Source organism: Oryx dammah, unplaced genomic scaffold (genome assembly GCF_014754425.2).
Source record: "Oryx dammah isolate SB20612 unplaced genomic scaffold, SCBI_Odam_1.1 HiC_scaffold_3, whole genome shotgun sequence".
NCBI classification, from domain to species: Eukaryota; Metazoa; Chordata; class Mammalia; order Artiodactyla; family Bovidae; genus Oryx; species Oryx dammah.
Genome location: NW_024070187.1, coordinates 57787049 through 57808900, shown reverse-complemented (window position 1 = coordinate 57808900; position 21852 = coordinate 57787049). Strand labels below are relative to the sequence as shown.

At 36.6% G+C, this 21852-nt stretch overlaps 1 protein-coding gene across 3 annotated transcripts in view; it reads right to left on the bottom strand.

The window, feature by feature from the left end:
- Window positions 1-21852, bottom strand: part of KLHL5 (kelch like family member 5) — a 90550-nt gene that overhangs the window by 30004 nt on the left and 38694 nt on the right. For all 3 annotated transcript variants that reach the window (XM_040238028.1, XM_040238026.1, XM_040238027.1), the window contains 4 exons: window positions 16695-16877; window positions 13870-14006; window positions 13170-13366; window positions 7067-7279 (listed from right to left, as the gene is read on the bottom strand). In XM_040238028.1, the coding sequence (XP_040093962.1) occupies window positions 7067-7279; window positions 13170-13366; window positions 13870-14006; window positions 16695-16837 (690 nt within the window). In that variant the 5' untranslated portion in view covers window positions 16838-16877. The remainder of the gene's footprint in view (window positions 1-7066; window positions 7280-13169; window positions 13367-13869; window positions 14007-16694; window positions 16878-21852) is intronic.

Here is a 21852-nt window from a genome sequence, read left to right as displayed (position 1 = left end):
AGAAAATTATAGAGATACCAAGGAAACGTTTCATGCAAAGATGAGCACAATAAAGGAGAGAAATGGTATGGACCTAACAGAAGCAGAAGATACTAAGAGGTGGCAAAAATACACAGAAAAACTATTCAAAAAAGATCTTCATGACCCATATAACCACGATGGTGTGAATACTCACCCAGAGCCAGACATCCTGGAATGCGAAGTCAAGTGGGCCTTAGGAAGCATCACTACAAAGCCAGTGGAAGTGATGGAATTCCAGCTGAGCTATTTCAAATTCTAAAAGATGATGCTGTGAAAGTGCTACACTCAAAATGCCAGCAAATTTGCAAAACACAGCAGAGGCCACAGGACTGGAAAGGTCAGTTTTCATTCCAATCCCAAAGAATGTTCAAACTACCACACAATTGCACTCATCTCACACACTAGTAAAGTAATGCTCAAAATTCTCCAAGCCAGGCTTCAACAGTACGTAAACCATGAACCTCCAGATGGACTTAGAAAAGGCAGAGGAACCAGAGATCAAATTGCCAACATCTGCTGGATCATAGAAGCAACAAGAGAGCTTCAGAAAAACATCTACTTTTTGCTTTATTGATTACACCAAACCCTTTGACTGTGCGGATCACAACAAACTGTGGAAAATTCTTAAAAGAGATGGGAGTATCAGATCACTTGACCTGCCTCTTATGAAATCTATATGCAGGTCAAGCAGCAGCAGTTAGAATGAGACACAGAACAACACACTGGTTCCAAATCGGGAAAGGAGTATTTCAAGGCTGTATATTGTCACCCTGCTTATTTAACTTATATGCAGAGTACATCATGTGAAATACCAGGCTGGATGAAGCCCAAGCTGGAATCAAGATTACCAGGAGAAATATCAATAACCTCAGATATGCAGATGACATGACCCTCCTGGCAGAAAGCAAAGAACTAAAGAGTCTCTTGATGAAAGTAAGAGAGTGAAAAAGTTAGCTCAAAACTCAACATTCAGAAAACTAAGATCATATCATCTGGTCCTATCACTTCATGGAAAATAAATGGGGAAACAATGGAAACACTGACAGACTTTATTTGGGGGGGCTCCAAAATCATTGCAGACGGTGACTGCAGCCATGAAGCCACGAAATTAAAAGATGCTTGCTCCTTGGAATAAAAGTTATGACCAACTTAAGACAGCATATTGAAAAGCAGAGACATTACTTTGTCAATAAAGGTCCATCTAGTCAAAGCTATGGTTTTTCCAGTAGTCATGTTTGGATGTGAGAGTTGGACTATAAAGAAAGGTGAGCACCGAAGAATTGATGCTGTTGAACTGTGGTGTTGGAGAAGGCTCTTGAGAGTCCCTTGGACTGCAAGGAGATCCAACCGGTCAATTCTAAAGAAATCAGCCCTGAATATTCATTGGAAGGACAGATGCTGAAGTTGAACTTCAATACTTTGGCCACCTGATGTGAAGAACTGACTCACTGGTAAAGATCCTGATGCTGGGAAAAATTGAAGGTGGGAGGAGAAGGTGACACCAGAGGATGAGAAGGTTGGATGGCATCACCAACGCAATGGACATGAGTTTGAGTAGGCTCCAGGAATTGGTGATGGACAGGGAGACCTGGTGTGCTGTAGTCCATGGGGTCACAAAGAATAGGACACAACTGAGCGACTGAACTAAACTGATATGACTTGCACTAAAACTATCTCCCCCCAATACTAATATTTCCCCAAATACTACTTAGAGTGAAAAACATAATGTGAATGATTTATGAACTCCATAGGCTTTAAAAAGTGCTTTGGTACCCCAAACTTGTAAATTAAAAGAATGCTAAAGATAAATACTGATTTGTTTTATATTTCTGAATTTTAGTAAAAAACAATAATGAGAATTGAGAACAGAATAGTGGAGACCACATTACTTGTAATGCAGACTAATCATTAGGAATATTAAGAATTTGGGTATCAAAGTATTTAAAATAATGCCCTAATGCAGTTGACCCTAGAACAACACGGATATGAACCATGAAGGTCCACTTATACATAGATATTTTTCAACAATAAATACTACAGGATGACACAATCCATGGTTACTTGAATGCATAGATATGGAGGAATCTCACATGGAGGGCAGGTGATATGTCATACACAGAATAATCCCCATGCTGTTTGAGGGTCAACTGTATTTTCATTCACATTGTTTAAAATAGGATCAAACAGAAAAGTCTGGAATGCTTTCAAAGGTAAAATAAAACCACACACACCTATCTTCTGGATTATTCAGAGTTTAAAAATAGAGCCACACTAAAATGATTATTTGGTTGAGGATTATAATAATATATATTATTTCCTATATTATTTTAAGGAGACACTACAATAAAATGACTATATGTAGGTTGAACTTATTATAGTTAGGCTAAAAGAGAATGTTTCTTACCAACAGAGTAGGGTTAAAACTCTATGAGAAAGGAATTATTTTGTGAAAATAAATTCTTTACGTAAGTAGATGTAATGGTAATTTTTAAAAAATCAGTCATTTATTTGATAGGCACTTATTTGTGATAGGCACTTATAGTCATTTATTTGATTTTACTTTCATTTGTCACTTTTATTTTTTATTAAGATACAAATGACATATAACATTAGCTTTAGATGTACAACATAATGATTTTACATATCTATATACTGGAAAATGATTACCATAGTAAGTCTAGTTAACATCCATCCCCACATAGTTATCTTCTTTCGTGTCTGTGATGAGAACTTTTCAGATCGACTCTCTTAGCAATTTCATCCTTTTCCTATCTTTTAAAATAAAACATTCAGAATATAATCCAAGGTTTTTTTGATGATTTTAGAGTCTACTTCAATACTTTATCACTTGACAACTCTAATCCTCCAAATCTGCCCTTTACTTTTAGTAAGGAAAAAAAGAACCTTGCTAGTATCTCTGAATGCCATAATAGTGCCATACAGTATTATCACTGTAGAAAAAAAAAATTGCTCAAAGAGGTGTTATTAACTTGTTTAAATTATACAGAGCAATGTGGCTTCCATCGTTGCTACTCCCTGGGCTAAGACAGTGGTTCTCAAATTTGAGTGTGCATCAGATGCACTGAGGGCTTATTAAAACACAACCGGAGTTTCAGATTTAGTAGGTGGAAGCCTAATCATTTTCATTTTAAACAATTACCCACGTGGTACTGATCTTACAGTTGGGGAACACACTTTGAGAAACACTGGGCTAATCCAATGCATTTACTGTCCTTATCTGTCTTCTCTGCAGCATCTAATGACGTTAAAATTCCCTTTCTTGAACTTGCAATCTCTTTTTAATAGTACTACAGTTATTTAGGCAGACTTGGGGCTACCACTAAATATTAGTATCTCCTAGGGTTCCACCTCTAGTGCTTTAATGTTCTCTTTGATTGGTGTCACTCTCTTCCCCTTGGCTTCAACAACCTAAATAAGTAGTTTCTAAAACTTCTTAGACTCTTAAGAGGATTAAAGGTGTCAATAAGCTCTGGGAATGTGATTCTTCTACTTCCTTTCCCACCTTCAAAATTAATGCTTCATCCTGTATTCTGTATTAACTGACAGCACCTTCAGCAATCTCATTGCACAAATCAGAATTATTCTGGACTCTTTTTTTCACCTTGTACATTCAATCATTCCAGTGTATCAATCCTACCTCCTAAATAGCTCTTGACTGTCATAATTAATTTCTCTACCTCCACTTTTTTTTTTAAGTGCTTAATTCACTTGTCGGAATCCAACAGTCTTCTTAGCAGGTTTCTACTTTGATCCCTCCAATCTATTTTCTGCAATGCAATCATAGGATCTTTCTAAAATAAAAGGATAATTATGCCATTCCCTACTTAAGATCCTTTAGTGCTTTCTCATTGCTTTTAGATAAAAAAATCCCAGTTCTTTGGCATGACTAGAATTCCTCCACAATCTGGTCTGTTTCCCTCTCCAGTCTCATCTCTCAATATTGTCCTTTTTGTTTCTGTAACTTTAGCCATGCATGCCATCTTCAGATTTCAGAACATGATATATTTGCTCACAGCTCTATAACCAGGACTCCTATCTTTTCTGGGCTATCATGCCCATTCTTTTGAGTGACTAACTTGGGTTGCAAACTGAGTGACACATCAGAGATTTTCCTAGCTTCTCTACTATCAGTCTAGGTGGACCACTCCAGCTGCTTTCATAATGCCATGTCTATCACAGACTTTATCTCATTATATTGTGATTACTGATTTGCTTTTTAATCGTTTTCTTCCTCCACCTGATATCCTCCCTACCCAGCAATTTTACATGGAGTACATTCAAGAGGCAGAACAGTTCAGTAGAAAAGGCAGGTAACTTTATTTGGGTTCAAAGTCTACCTCTATCTCTTGTTGTTCAGTTGCTAAGTCATGTCCAACTCTTACACAACCCCATGGACTGTAGCTCACCAGGCTCCTCTGTCTATGGGATTTCCCAGGCAAGAATATTGGAGTGGGTTGCCATTTCCTTCTTCAGGGGATCTTCCCAATCCAGGGATCGAACCTCAGTCTCTTTGAGTCTCCTGCATTAGCAGGCGGATTCTTTACCACTGAGCCACCAGGGAAGCCCCTGTCTCTTATTAGCTCTAATTTAAAGTCAAATAAAACCACAGTGCCAAAGAACATGATTTACGCAATCACTTTGTGATTTTGAACATATGGCTTTGCTTTTTTAATCTGTTATTTCATTTGTACAACAAGTGTTAGACTAAATGATCTCCAACATGCTTTTCTTTCAACTCATAAGATCTTACGACTATGATTATCAGCAGTATCCTGGATAAAAGAAATTCTAAAGGTCTCTGATAGTCATGCAAATACAGGATCATAAATATTTGAATCTACAGGGCTGAAGTAAATTGTCAGGTTACTTAATTGCACAGGTTCTTTTCAAAGTATACTAGGATTTTTCAGACTTTCTTTCCTCTAGAGAAGGATCGGAGAAGGCAATGGCACCCCACTCCAGTACTCTTGCCTGGAAAATCCCATGGGTGGAGGAGCCTGGTAGGCTGCAGTCCATGGGGTCGCTAAGAGTCAGATACGACTGAGCTACTTCACTTTCACTTTTCACTTTAATGCATTGGAGAAGGAAATGGCAACCCACTCCAGTGTTCTTGCCTGGAGAATCCCAGGGACGGGGGAGCCTGGTGGACTGCCGTCTGTGGGGTCACACAGAGTCGGACACGACTGAAGCGATTTAGCAGCAGCAGCAGCAGCAGCAGCAGAGAAGGATAAGGAAAAAAATTAGGCTGGATAGCAGTAAAAATAGTCCTCTTTAAATCTGATTTTAAGAAATGTTTTATGATGTTATTTTTCCTGAATTGTCAAGTCATGCAGTTTCACTCCTATGAATTCATACAATATTCTACCTCTGAAGAGGAAGTGATTCTTGTAAAGTATCACACTGATTTTTGTTTCTGTAAGGTAGAGAGCAAACTAACTTTTGCTCACGACAGCTGGAAATACACAATGCTCAAGATAAATACAAACCAAAAAAAAAAAAACAGCACTTGAAACAACAACAACAAAATCTGATCTTGAGCAGTTAATAGCTCATTTTTTCCTTTTCTTATAAGGACTCTACTTAAGGCCTCAAAATAAGCAGCCAAGTGTGTGTTAGTCGCTCAGTCGTGTCCGACTCTTTATGAGCCCATGGACTGCAGCCCACCAGGCTCCTCTGTCCGTGGAATTTTCTAGGCAATACTGGAGTAGGTTGCCATTTCCTTCTCCAAAGCAGCCAAGCAGGCAGAGGAAATTTTTGTATATTCCAACTGAAATTGTAAAAAGGGGAAACCATGCATGTATATATGTTATGACTAATTGCCTTGAATACACCAACTAGGTATCTCTCAATTCTAAAATAGTGATAATACACTATCATTATTTATAGCACATTTTATTTCAGAGCACCTTTCTGATCCTCATAAAAATCCTGTGAGATAGAAAGGACGTGATCTCCACTTGACAGATGAAGAAACCAAGGTATGTGAACATGCCAAGTCACAGAGTTTTAAAATGTCAGAGTTAGAACTATGTCTCATTAATTTGTTTATCATCAGAGTCTAGCATTTAGTGGATACTTAATAAATGTGTGGCACATGAATTAATATAAATTTTCTGGTTCTTAGAGTTCAGTGTTCCTTTTATTAGCAGCTTTATTAATTCTTCAATTGCTAGGATAGGTTTGTAGCTGAGTCAAATAAAATTACTAACCCCAAAGCAACGATGTTACTTAATGAATGCAATTTAGGTAGTCAGACTTTCTGGGTTGAAAAAAACCAAATTTTTTTAGCTCACTATCTTTTCACCTTAACATTTCATAGGAACATGCATAAAACAACCACGTTGAACAGATTAAGGAAAAAGCCTATAGACAACCTAATATTAATGGGCTTATCTTGTGGCTCAGATAGTAAAGAATCTGCTTATAATGCAGGAGACTCAGGTTCAATCCTGGGTCAGGAAGATCCACTGCAAAAGGGAATGGCAACCACTCCAGTATTCTTGTCTGGAGAATCCTATGGACAGAAGAGCCTGATGGGCTACAGTCCATGGGGTTGCAAAGAGTTGGATACGACGGAGAGACTAACACAATTACCATTAATGTGCATTAATTAATGTAATTAGCATACTGTAATTAGCTCACATTAATGTAATTAGTAGTCCCTCAGTATTCTGGGGACAAGGGATTGGTACCAGGACTTATGTGGATGCCAGTATCTCAATTTAAATATGTAGTATTTGCAGTTAACCTCTGCACAGCTTCCTATATACTTTAAATCATCTCCGGATTACCTATAATACCTACCTAATACAATGCAATTCCTACATAAATAGTTGTAAATGCAATGTAAATATTATGTAATAGTTGCTGGCCCAGAACAAATTCAAGTTTTGCATTTTAGAATTTTCTCGAATTAAAAAAATTTTTCAATCCATGTTTTGTTGAACTAGGGATGTGTGGAATGGTGTCTACTCAAAGCTGTTGAAATTATGGCATTGATTTTAAATAATTAAAAATAGTTTACCTGTGGTGCAAGAAGAGGTAGCCTAATGTAAGCCAAAAGTTTACTGAGATCTTTCCGTCTCTGTTCCAAATCATGACGAACCCAAGTAAGAAGTGCGTTCAATATTGTCTCCTCATTAGGAATGTTCATGTCATCACTGGCTAAGAGCTTTGCAATTTCACTGGCTGGTAATAATACAAATTCCTGGTTTCGAATTACTTCCATGAAATTTTCCTGGAAGAAAAAAAGACCATATAAACAATACTGTTTCTTCTTTCCATCATAGTTTAAGAGAAACTAAACATTTCTTAATTAGATACCAAAACACAGTTTATACTTTACCCCTTTCTAACAATGTATTATTGCTTAAAAGGGGGAAAAAACAGTAAAAAATAACATTTAAACTGTAATTGTTATTAAAATTCTCATTTCTCTGCATACACAGGATTAAAGTGATATATCAAGTATTACAATTTAAAAAATAAATTTAGGACTTTTAGGTATTGCTTTGCTCAAGTTAGGGAATAGTTTTGGCAAGTCTTTCAAAGAAAGATAGAAAAAATGAAAGAAGACACTTTATATGATACTCCAACATCAAAAGTTAGTTCAGATTTGTGGTTGCTGAAGAATTTGGCCAACAGGGGAGCCAAATACCTGGGTAAGAGTGAAGTATTTCTTACCCAGAAATGGCTTCTAGGGTGGCTACATTTCCCAAGACCATTCTAGACCATGGAAGTCTTCTCAGACTCTGCCTGGCAAGAGCCTGTGTCCTTAGAGCTATCCTAAACCCAAACTGGCCTTTTAAAGTGTTTTAATATTATTTATAAGGTCACAAAGGATTTTAGGTCTGATGTGAAAACTTTAATCTCATCTAACCTGACCTATGTACAAAATTCTTTTGCTCTCATAGGAAAAAGAGCTGATTGGGATAAAGGAAAATTCTGAAAGAGATACCAGACCACCTGACCTGCCTCTTGAGAAACCTATATGCAGGTCAGGAAGCAACAGTTAGAACTGAACATGGAACAACACACTGGTTCCAAATAGGACAAGGAGTACGTCAAGGCTGTATATTGTCACCTTGCTTATTTAACTTATATGCAGAGTACATCGTGAATAACGCTGGGCTGGAAGAAGCACAAGCTGGAATCAAGATTGCCGGGAGAAATATCAATAAGCTCAGATATGCAGATGACACCACCCTTATGGCAGAAAGTGAAGACGAACTAAAAAGCCTCTTGATGAAAGTGAAAGAGGAGAGTGAAAAAGTTGGCTTAAAGCTCAACATTCAGAAAACTAAGATATGGCATCTGGTCCCGTCACTTCATGGGAAATAGATGGGGAAACAGTGGAAACAGTGTCAGACTTTATTTTTTTGGGCTCCCAAATCACTGCAGATGGTGACTGCAGCCATGAAACTAAAAAGACGCTTACTCCTTGGAAGAAAAGTTATGAGCAACCTAGATAGCATATTCAAAAGCAGAGACATTACTTTGCCAACAAAGGTCCATCTAGTCAAGGCTATGGTTTTTCCAGTGGTCACGTATGGATGTGAGAGTTGGACTGTGAAGAAGGCTGAGCACTGAAGAATTGATGCTTTTGAACTGCGGTGTTGGAGAAGACTCTTGAGAGTCCCTTGGACTGCAAGGACATCCAACCAGTCCATTCTAAAGGAGATCAGTCCTGGGTGTTCACTGGAAGGACTGATGCTAAAGCTGAAACTCCAATACTTTGGCCACCTCATGTGAAGAGTTGACTCACTGGAAAAGACTCTGATGCTGAGACGGATTAGGGGCAGGAGGAGAAGGGGACGACAGAGGATGAGATGGCTGGATGGCATCACCGACTCGATGGACATGAGTTTGAGTAAACTCCGGGAGTTGGTGATGGACAGGGAGGCCTGGAGTGCTGCAATTCATGGGGTCGCAGAGTCGGACTCAACAAAGGGATAACACAGGCTATTAAATAGTTAATTGCCCTAGCAGACTGTAAGTAGGAAAAAAAAGTATGGGAGACTCCTGGAAGTTAATGATCACTCAAGAAAGCAGGTTTTCTAGCAAGCAGCCTTGCTTAGCAACAAAACAGTAAGACAGAAGCATGAGACATGCCCCCAAACAATAAAACAATGGTGGCATGAGACCCACATCCTGCCCAGTGAGCTCAGTAAGTTAATGAACCCCTAGGACATGCTCTCTGCACACATCAACAACAACAACAACAACAGTATTTTATGGAAAGGTGACATTTCAAAGTGAAAGACCCTCAATGTACTGGGACCTGAAATAATATTTCCATAGTGCCACAACAGTCCCACCTTGTCCATGTAGGGACAAGTAAACTCTCCTGCCTAATATTGAGGAGGAATTATGATGGAAGTGTGATATCTACTCCAGAATTGGCCTCTCACTGAATTCTTTCTGTGCTGAGACATAAAGAACTGGAGATCCCTGGAGCCCCCTAGAGATTTCAGAGCCAAAACAAAAATGTTGACCTAGAATGTACTGGGACTCCATGATCTTAGACTGAAGATGACTCAGTTCTGGCCACATTCTTGAATCACGCTCTTTGTTATTTGAAATGGAAGATAAAAATGTCCTTAGGTGTGAAATAGTAATAATAATTTTTACTAAACTACTATGCTAAACAATCTAAAGAGAAGGAAAATAGTACAAGTCTTAATGCATGGGCTGTTTATACAGTTATAATATAAATGCAAATTCTGTAAGTATTGTCCCTTAATGTTTTTCTTATGCTTCTTAATGCACTATGGCTGTCTCAGCACGGAGTTTTAGTAAAAAAGCTAAGGCTGTTTAAATTAGAGCTGTTTAAAAATAGCTTAAGCTATTTAAATTAGAGCTAGAGATAAGGACTATCAAAAATTATCTTCTATATTAAGATAAGAATTATATTTTCCATATAGCCTCTAGTAACCCAAGTTAGGTATTGATCAAAGATATATCTTGGGTTGACATTTTATTCCTTTCGTAGAAATTCTTAAGAGGAAAACCATACATGAATAATTAACGATATTCAATAGCTTCAATTCATCATGATTTGTTAAAGATGCCCAAATGAATCTATTTTAAAATGACTGATTATCATTTTTCAGAAATATATTTTAATAAAACCTCAGGGCTGAAATGGCTTCAAGCAAATTGTTCTACTCAATTGCATACTGACATTATAAAATGATTTCATAACACATAGCAAGAACTATAAAAATGTTGAAGCTCTCAACTCCTAGCTATCCCATAAGAAGCTTAATTCTTGGTAAATAATTCACAAGAGGGGGGAAAAAAGCTGATGCTTCTCTGTACTGTTATCTATAATATTAAAAAAAAAATGAGAAACAGCCTAAATCTCCAGCTCTAGGGAGTTGTAACTCAATTGGCTATTATTCAGGCATCAAAAACTTTAGGGACAAAGATCACAAAGATAAATAGAAAGATATTTATTATTTAATTTTAGATGAGATTCTGAAGAAATCAAAATAATATACATTTCTAATTGTTCACAAGTATAGTGTATAGTACAGTCAACAGTTATACAACACTGAAGTAACTACTGCCATACTTTCAAATGGTATTAACTGCATTTCATCAGTGAGAAAAAGATTATACAAATATTCATTTAATAGTTTATTTGTTGATATATCTATTTCAGAACAATGCCCATTCCATTCTGGTATAATCTGTATTAAGTGAAAATGGAGTTTTTCAACACCTTATGGAGATACTACTGAACTCAAGGTTAAACACAAAGTGCTTTTCAAACTTATTAATTTGGTTTTGAAGCAGGTATTTTAGCAAAATTCAGTGTTTTAAATAGCTTTTCTAGGTCAAGAAACCAAATTTAAAACTGCAAAAATCAAATGTTTGTATTTATTCCATAACGATATTAAATATCTGTAATGATATAGCCAGTCTCAGACTTTTTCATAGAGGTTAAATGATGTGTTTCAGGTCATGTTCAGCGGCAGTCAGAACAAGAACAAAAGTTTCCATATTTCAGGATTACAAGAAGAAACTTCTCATCCCTTCCTACCTGTATTCATGCAGGATGAATGAACATCCCAAGTATATGCACCATTTGCTAATTGTGACAATTGATTTCATTCTGTGGCACTGTGCTTACTTCATATTTTAAATCCATTTTATGATATAAACAGCTATCATGCTACCAAACACTTGCTAGCATTATGCTCTTTCCCCCTTTGGAATAGTTTTTAAGCAAACGAAGTTACTGAGAGATTTATTTAAATTGAAGATTGAATTTTGCTATACATTTTCATTCAGTTCCCATAGCAACAATTCAAATCACACAATCTGTCTCTAAAGTACTTTTTATTAGAATTCAATTTTTTGTATCTGTTGAAACTGAATAAAGTCAAATAATGGCCTTGAGGAAAAAAACTACCACAACTAACTGGCTATAAATATAGCTTTATAAACACAGGCTAATTTAGATTTAACTTATATCTAAGCCTTAAAGCAGCAACTATGCCTCTACTGTAAACAATAAGAACGACCTAAACGCATACAAATGTTTGCATGTGAATAAAACTCCTTCGTAGGTAAGAGATATTACTTAAATTATGAACTGATTACAAAGAAAAAAAATCCAGCTTTATTTCACTTATGCGCATCTTATTCCAAAAAGCATTCGAACTTGAGATGTAAAAGTTAAAATGAGAAATCTACAAGGAAGGATAAAGACTAGAGTGGGAGGCAGGGAATATTTCAAAGGACTTAATTTATAAGACATTAACTTAATACCATGCTAGGTCTGTACAGTACTGCCCTGTCACACAATCTTTTTCACTTGAAGAAGTTTGACATCATAAACTAGAAACATTTTCCAGTTAACAGTTATACGACAGGGAGAATAATATCCATAAAAGTTGTGCTTTTGCCTGAGGGCTTTTGCTCACTCACATAGGTTGCTCCTGTGTGGAACAGAATAAATCTAAATAATGATGATGATGGTGTCATTTAATGACCAAGTTGATACTGTGTATCAATCACTGTTTTATTGGTACTATGTACCAATCACCATTTTAAGTGCTGAACTTCTATTAACTCACTTAATCCTTGCTTAAGCTTATGAAATAGGTAGAATTAATCTTCCCAATAGTTATAAACATCTGTTCTTGTAATTTTTCCCCCAATTTCTATTTCTGTAGTGCAAGATTCCTAAAGTACTGGTCAATCCCTTCACATATGAACCAACTCAATGGAAGGATGGGGAATGGAAGACAGGGTAGACAAAAATATCTCTCTTAAATGTTGACAAAATCAGTAACATGGATAATAACATATGTGTATGTAAATATTCATGTTCTTTCCTCTCTCAGAAGATCTACTGCCCCAAATGAAGCATTTAAAGCAAAAATCTTCAATCACTACCCAGGTATGAAAACCCCCTGCATGGCAAAATGGTCACTCCTTAACAATCCACACACCTCTGCTACCCAAATCCTTCTACTATTTGATGGTGGAGGCTGGTCCTAACAGCATGCTCTCAACATGCCCTGATTTTCTTGCTGTCCTGGATCAACTTGTATCCATTATCCTCTAGCCTTCTGAATCAGAACTCCCTGTGATTTATTTTCAGCACAGAATTTGCTACAATCAATAGGAACATCTTTCTAGGTAGCTAAACATACTTCTTACATATAGTCAGATTTATCCTTAATAAATACCCTCCCTCTTCCATCCTCGTATCTTCTGTACTAGCACTGCACCAGTACACTATCACTATCACCAACTTCCATCAGTGAGTAAGGGGATAATTTCTGAAATTCATCCATATGCTACAAGGTAAACTGTCTAGGGGAAATCTGCTTTTTAAAGTAGCAGACTGAAAATCTTGAATGAAACAGTTCTAAAATACTGCTCTGCTTCTTAGTGGCTGTGATAATTTAAGGTCCGCCTTATAAATCCAGGAGAAATATTACTTGGGGTTTTTCCCTCAGACATCAATGACAATATGACACACTAGACAGCGAACCTGAACCTCAAGACATAGAGCAGAGCCATGGGAAGACAGCAACGTGCAGACGAGCCTGCAACAATAAAGAATAAGGCAAGCGCATACGCCTTCCTGCTTTTTAAAAAATACATACCATGGTATAATTGTGAGCCACTTTATGCAAATCTGTACAACCTTGAGCATCAGCAAAAGAACGGATTCCAAGACAGTTGGATGGGTGAAGCTGTTTCATTAAAAACTTACAGCATGCTTCTACAACCTGTGAAAGCTGAAGAAGGCAAGCTGTAGATAACAGGCACTCAATATTATCTTCTTTTAATTCCAGGCGGCCTTAATGATAAAAAGAAATTCCATTAACTATGGAACTATATTAACTTTGGTTTATAAGGTAATGATGCAAACAATAATAATTCTAAGCGCTCATGACATGCATTCCAGATATAGATGATTTAAGACATTCCAAAAAGAAAAAAAGGACTAAATGTGAAAAATAAGCTACTAGTGCTTTGTGACTTCTACTAAAATAAAAAATGAATAGCTTGTTTCCAGAATTTTCAAAGAATGATTAGTAATAATGCAAAAATTGAAAAACATTGTATAATTCATCAAATTATTACATTAACATGTAAAAATATCATTCAAAAGCTTAATTATAATAACCACTTTAAAGGTTCTAATATAGAGATTTTATCTACAGAGGTACCACCAAGGGTGGTGATTATAACAGCAGAACTATTAACTGTGGTAGGCTTATTAAAGTCAGAAATCTGAAATCTAATAATACAACTTACATCTAAGAGGTTTTAAATTCATTGTATTTTCAGATTTATTACCTGTATATGCGTATTGAATCAAGGACCATAGGGAATTTGGTTCTACACCTTCCATTTTTATTTCTTCTTGTCTTGCTTCCCTGACATCACTAGTAAACATGGCAGCAAAATAATCTGAGACAGAGGAGAGCACCAATCTAAGAGCACATTAGAAGAAAAAAATCAGTGACGACATCAGAACTGATGTTCAGTAGTAAACACCTGGCTTTCTTTCCTTCTCTTTCTTCTATTGTTTAAAAACCTTTGTTACCCATAGAAAGTGTTTGGCACTAAGAAATGCATTTTAAGTTTGATAAATTGCTTTATGCTCTAGTCTCTTCCTTTGTTTTTTCCTTTTGTGTCTTTTTTAACTTTTAATTTTGTATCGGAGTATAGCTGATTAACAACACTGTGCAGTTTTCAGATAGCAAAGGGACTCAGCCATACATATACATGTATCCATTCTCCCCTGAACTCCCCTCCCATCCAGGCTGCCACATAAAGTCTAGCAGAGCTCCATGTGCTATACAGTAGGCCCTTGTTGGTTATCCATTTTAAATACAGCAGTGTGTACATGGTAAGCTCAAGCTCCCTACCTTCTAGTCTCTTCCTTTGAATAATACATTCCTATTACTGAAAGTTTTCTGCTGATGTAAATGATTTACTCATTCACTACTCAAATATCCCTTTTTATCATCTTGAAAAAAAGCTGTAATATTATTTAAACTAATGATATATAAAATGCAGGAAAAAATATAAAGGTTCTTTAGCTTATCATTTTTTAAAACAACCTAAGGTGTTTTTTTTTTTTAATTATATAAGTAGTAAATACATGGGAGACATCTGACACTGGTTTTAGCAGGTTATCTTTAACTTTTATGATTTTTAAATTATTAGAGTATACTATAATGTTTATATTTTGTTATAGAATTATAGTATCTTTGTTACCACAATACAAAAGTATATTTTGTATCTTTTTATAATAATACATTATTATATAATAGGTATGTCTCTGTCCAAATTATTGATAGTCACATATATGCAAAAATAGATTTTAAGTGGTGGCACTAGTGGTAAAGAACCCGCCTGCCAATGCTGGAGATGCTGGAGATTCAGGTTTGATCCTTGGGTCGGAAAGATCTCTTGGAGAAGGAATGGCTACCCACTCCAGTATTCTTGTTAGGAGAATCCATGAACAGAGGAACCTGGTGGGATATAGTCCATGTGGTTGCAAAGAGATCTAGATACTTTGAGATATAGTGGTGTGAAAACTAGACAAAAGATCCCTTCTTTTATGGAGTCATAGTCTACAAGAAGACAATAATACACAGCAGGAGTAAATTTTAAATTATGGCAAGAAGTGATAAGTGCCACGGGGAAAAATGTAGGGTAAGAGCAAATGGGGAGTTGGTTTAAATAGGTGGTCTCACTGGAAGGTGACACTTGAGATAAAATTTGAAGGAGGTGCAGGAATTAGTTATACAGGTGTTTGGGAACAGCATTCAGGCAGAAGAGTAGCCATGGCAAACATCAAAAGGCAGAAGTGGCATCCCTACCACATGCAGGGAACGAGGGGGTCAGAGCGGCTGAAGCAGAGTGAGTAAGATGGTGGGGAGCATGATAAAGAAGTAACGGCAAGCTAGGTCACAGAAGCCACAGGGAAGACATGGGGTTTCACGCTGCAACATGAGGAAGCATTAGAAAGTCTGATCAGAGGAGCGACCACATCTGAGTACCACTTTACTGGGTCACTCAGGCAGCTGCGTAGAAAACAGAATGTAGGGAAAAGAGTGAAAACAGGGAGATGGGTTAGGAGTTTCTTGCACGAGTAATCTAAGTGAGATGATGGTGTCTTACACAGGTGTTGCAGGTAAGGTATTGAGTTCTGTTTTGGAAACAGGAACTTTGAAATGCCTCTAGAAATTCTGGTTGAAATATCTCTAATAAACCCACACTCACAACATGGACTTTTGGTCACAACAGATAGTGGCATCTCAATAAATGAATGCTGATTCAGGCATTAAAGACTGTAAGACCAAGCCCATGCTTCCTAATTTTACTTTCACTTTAGAAGGTTTAACAAAACTTTTGGGACACAGTGTTAATTAGTTTTGAAAGGTATTAAAAAAAAAAAAAGCCTCTGGGATCATAATGGTAATTAACACTGAACAATTAAATATGGAATTATTAGGAGAAAAATTGTTCTTTATTAAACAGTTTCCATTTCCTTTTCTTACAACAAAAAGTAATACCTCATTACTGTTAAATGCGTTTATTCCCTAGCACTACTGCCTTTCATATTTTCTGGAGGTCAGCAAACAGAAGTTGGGATGTGCTCAGTCGCTCAGCCATGTTCAACTCTTTGCAGCCCCCAAAACTGTAGCTGACAGGACCCTCTGTCTATGGAATTTCCAGGCAAGAATACTGGAGTGGGTTGCCATTTCCTACTCCAAGAAGGTGGGATAGAGTTGGCTATTTTAAAACTCAACAGTTTTGCCACTTCATTCTACCAGTTTGTTTCTAAATGATCACCACTTTAATTTCCACTGAGTTTACCAAAAGTTATACAACAGATAAAATTAGGTGGGGTGCAACTTAAATAGTAGTGGAAAACTATACCAAATTATTACACACTGCATGCTCACAAAGAGTCAGACACAACTATAGCAACTGAGCACGCAGTGTGTAATAATTTCATATGCAGTTTTCTTTGCAGAAAGTCCATGAAATATACTCCTTTACCAAAACACTCCACTGAATAATCAATTAGAACAAGTTTTCTCAACATACATTACTAAATGATCAAGGAAGTATTTCACACATATAGAAATTTAGAAAACAATTACCTGTGAGCTGGAATTCTGCGATCACCAGCAACTAAAATTACATCACATAACTGTTTGTGTCTCAAATAGTTTTCCATCTTTTTGAATGTTTGTTCAGCATGATTAAGGGCTTGGAAGAATTCATCTGATGAACATGGCTCCATAGTATGGGAGGATGATAATGTCTGATTACTATTGGAAGTCCTGAAAAGAAAGAGAACACATGTTTTGAAACATTATGAACACATTAAAAATATCTTTCCTATTAAGTCCTTTTAAAGCCTTCAAATGTAACAGAAGTAATAATACCAGTCAATATTAATGTGTAATCATCTATCATTTTTGCCTTTTAAAATCAATGATAGATCAAATCATCTGTGTTTCTTACAAACATTGTGAGTAAATGTGGTACCTTCTAGCTAACAGCTATATAACACATATTCTTTGACTGTCCTTGAGGTCTCTTCTCTGGTCAATATGACATCTCTGCTGAAGAAGTGCCAAACTATATTCATACTGACAGCCATAGTTCCAACATTATATTTAAGGGTATAAGAGATCACTTTTTGAAGGCAGGAAAACAATTAAACTATTTTGCAGATATAAATCCAAGGCATCATTTATTTAAAAATGGGTTACGTTTCACAGTTCATTTGTAAGACAACTGTTTACAATACAAAATATATGATCATAAACACAGTATTGTAAATAATTCATTTGATTTTCTGGTCAGTCTTCAAAAGCCTGGGTAACCTATAACTTAGATTACAAATTAAAAGAATTTGATGGTCTAATCCAAAAATTTTAGATAGTATCTAAAAATTATTTGAAATTTCCAAATTATGTGAAGAGTATGATGAGTTCAATATTTTCATGATTTCTTGATGGAAAAAGTGAAAAGGTTGAGACTAAGAATAAAATCCTAAATCCACCCCTTTCCTCCGTCCCCCTAAAATCACTTCTCCAAGATTACCTGAATCAAGTAATCAACATCCCATGGTTATGCAGTTAACCACAAAACCACCAACTGGGCCATAACTTAGTTCTCATTTCTCATAAGATCTACTTTTAAGGATATTATGATTCTGATAAATGCGTTGTTGAATCAAGCCTCGCTATATCTTGAGAACTTTCTTAAAATAAATATCTAATAACCTTATCAAAGTCTTTGACTCTTTTATAATAAAGGGAATTGAAGCCAAGGAGATTAACTGCTTTGCCAAAAGTCAGAGAGTTTGATCATGGCAGAAATAGGGCCGTTGCAGAGAAATCTGTGTGTTCACCAAAACCCTTTTTCTCCTGAGAATATAGCTAGACTGCATTTCCCAGCCTTTCTTGCATATGGGTGTGGTCTTATAGCGGAAATGAACTGTGTCACTTCCCAGCTAAAGTGGCCAAGAGCAGGTGTGTATCTCCCATTCTTTCTTTCTCTAACCATGAGGACCGAGGACTTACATGGAGGAAGAGGCAAAATATACACAAGTGTTTATAACAAGGATTATATATACAGATTCTACTGGTAAGAATTCTCATGTTGATTCAGATGTATCAGTTTTGAAAGTTAGCAGGGCCATGAATAATAAGTATCTCTACCTAAAGCCTCCCAGCTCATTGCAGTTTCAATGCCATACAAATATGGGTCCTAAACAATGTTCTTAGAGGGTAACTGTGAATAATGATAATAGAAGCAAAATATAGATTATCTAGAAAGTATTTATTGCACATTATGAATATTATTGGTATAATGACTTGGGAAACCTAGTATACAATACTCAACTTTACATTTAAGATCATTAGTATAAAAACATATGAAGTATTATATAACTGTATGTTGCCTATATAAATAAATGAGAATTAGAAACTATTTTAAAATCTAGGGTAAAATGTAATATAAGCAAAATCAAATAGTTGACTTTGATGAATACCAACTTGAAGATTTAAAACATTTCTCAATAAAATGTAGTTTTCTATTGTCAAAATACTGACAAATGATTATGAGGACTAGTGATCTAAGGATGAGGGAAGACTAGAATACCTAATTTTGTGTGTGTATGTGTGACAGTACAGCATGGCATGCAGGGTCTTAGTTCTGATCCCCCTGCAGTGGAAGTGTGGAATCTTAACCACTGGACTGCCAGGGAAGTCTCTGAACATCTGATTTTATAAGCCCAAATTCTTTCAAGAATAAGAACACATGAAGTAAAGTTGCGGGGGTGCTCCTATATTTTGCATCACATTTCTCAGACTTTATAATAAATTCTCAGTAATGACTGGACAATGAATTAGCTGGGTGTTTTCTGAGTGATGAATTGCCATCATCAAAACACACGTTAATGTTTAATTCTGAAAGAACAAAACTTTATAATACTGCTGCTGCTAAGTCGCTTCAGTCGTGTCCAACTCTGTGCGACCCCGCAGACGGCAGCCCACCAGACTCCCCCGTCCCTGGGATTCTCCAGGCAAGAACACTGGAGTGGGTTGCTATTTCCTTCTCCAATGCATCAAAGTGAAAAGTGAAAGTGAAGTTGCTCAGTCGTGTCCAACTCTTCATGACCCCATGGACTGCAGCCCACCAGGCTCCTCTGTCCATGGGATTTTCCAGGCAAGAGTACTGGAGTGGGGTGCCAATGCCTTCTCCATTATAATACTAACATCACTAAGTTATTACAGGCTAGCTTTTATGTTGGTATAAGTCCAATTAATAAAGGGGCCATCTCTTTTCTTGTCAAGAACTTTCAAGGTGTTTAGTTCTTCAATCTGAGACATGAATCAGGATAACCTGGAAAGCATTTCAGTTTTCGTGCTCAAGGTCTCATTCCTTACGACTGATTCAGCAGGTTTGAAGTGAGACCTGAACATTGTATTTTTCAAAGCCCTACAGGTGATCCTAACACATCGTGGATTAAAGGCCACCGATAGACTTCAGAGAAGAGATGCATACATTATACAAGTCAGCATGTGATGAATGTACAGATTCAAAACACTGATATAGATACTTCAAACGTGTAAACTGAATTTCTTTGAATATTTTAAATGAACTAGTAGAACTTAATAGAATACTTGTTATTTTCAAAATGAGCATAATGGTAAAACATTAAAATTGTTTAAATACATACACATTAACAAACAACTATTTGTGCTTCTAAAATAACATTTTTAATTTAATTTGCTTTCAAGGCTTTATTTGCTATCATGTGTTAAACATGCCATTTCAATGATGTGTTGAACATGTTATTTCAATGCAACAATTAAATCAGAGATTTCTGGGTATAGCAATCATTCCCACAGCTTCAGATGAAGGATCAAAAGAAGTACAGGCTTCTGATTTGTGTCTGTGGAAGACTGAAGCCATCCATTCACAAAAGGAACATGAAAGAGGTAGGAACAGAGCTAATCACACGTGAAAAGCTGCACAGCTTTGCAACACTTCTTGTTCAAGGAAATTTGGGGTTTTGTACATACAATGTTGATAATCTAAGAATTTACTTAAAAAAGAATTTACTGCATATCCATACAACTATAGAACCCTAGTCATTAGAACCATTATATACGGAATCTTTGTATCTAGAAAGAACCTATGTGGTCATTTAATTCAACCCCCTTACTCTGCAGATGAGAACATTTTGAGGCCCAGAACAGCACAAAGCGATCAACAAAGGACATACAGGCAGCTAGATACAAAGCCAGGACCTGAAGGCATTCAGAATGTTGGTCAAACCACTCACAAAGGAATGGAAATTTTTGCTAACCTCTGCCCGAAGCATCAGTGAGTGCAAAGACTAAAGGTTTGAAGGGAGAATGATAGTACAAAATGAATGAGGATAATTTAACAAGATGACACTAGAATTAAAGATCTTAGACAAAAGTCTACTACTGTGTTACTGCCCCTTAGCTAGGTATAAGAGAAAAGGAGTCTCAGGTTTCTATGTGTAGAGATAACATCTCTATCTCTGGCTAATCAAATGTTTTTAATACTGTGGGTCTGTGTAGTTTATAGTGTCAGTATTGTTACTATTACCGTTTTTTTCCTATTATGTGCTTTGGTTTCAAGGTGTGAACTGGAGAGGTATGGTGTATGATTAAGAGTATTTTAGGAAGGTTCTAGAGCTGTGCTATCCAATACAGTAGCTACTAGCCCCATATGGCTATTTTAATTAAAATAAAAATTCACTTATTTAGTTGAACCAATCATATTTCAAATGCTCAAGTAGCCCCATGGGGCTAGTGGCTGCATGCTTGGACAGTGCAGATATACAACGTTTCTGTCATTGCAGAAATTGCTTTCTATTGCATAGTGCTGATTTGACTCTGTCACCATGTTATCTGGACAAGTATTTAACTTCTCTAAGTCTTACTTCCAACAGCAATACAGATAAGTAATACATAATACTTTTAGAGGATCTTTCATGGGAAGATTATTAAATGAAGTAATGAATGCATAGCCCTAGCACAGAATAAATATACAATCAAGGTAAATCAACTCCTATAGCAGAGCCTCGCTTTTCAAAGACCAATGGAAAGACCTGTAATCTCAGTCTTTTGTCTTACACATTGTTGTTCCTTTGGTTGTCTTCCTAAAAAATGATCCCTAGCATTACTAATTTTTATAACTAAATTTCCTAATTCCTGATTAAAAATGACCTTTAAAGAAAGCTGAGTGCTGAAGAATTGATGCTTTTGAACTGTGATGTTGGAGAAGACTCTTGAGAGTCCCTTGGACTGCAAGGAGATCCAACCAGTCAATCCTAAAGGAAATCAGTCTTGAATATTCATTGGAAGGAATGCTGAAACTGATGCTGAAGCTGAAACTCCAATACTCTGGCCACCTGATGTGAAGAATCGACTCACTGGAAAAGACCCTAATGCTGGGAAAAACTGAACGTGGGAGGAAAAAGGGAGGACAGAGGATGAGATGATTGGATGGCATCACTGATGCGATGGACAGGAGTTTGAGTAGGCTCCGGGAGTTGGTGATGACCAGGGAAGCCTGGCGTGCTGCAGTACGCCAGTCAGACACGATTGAGTGACTGAACTGACTTAACACGCCCAGTAGACATCCTAACCCATAATATAAACATCTGGGAATAGGCTATTTATGGAGTATTTAAAACACATCTGTCTGTGATTCTACTTGATCTCTGCATGGTAACAGAGGAAAATATCTAACATTTCCACTTAG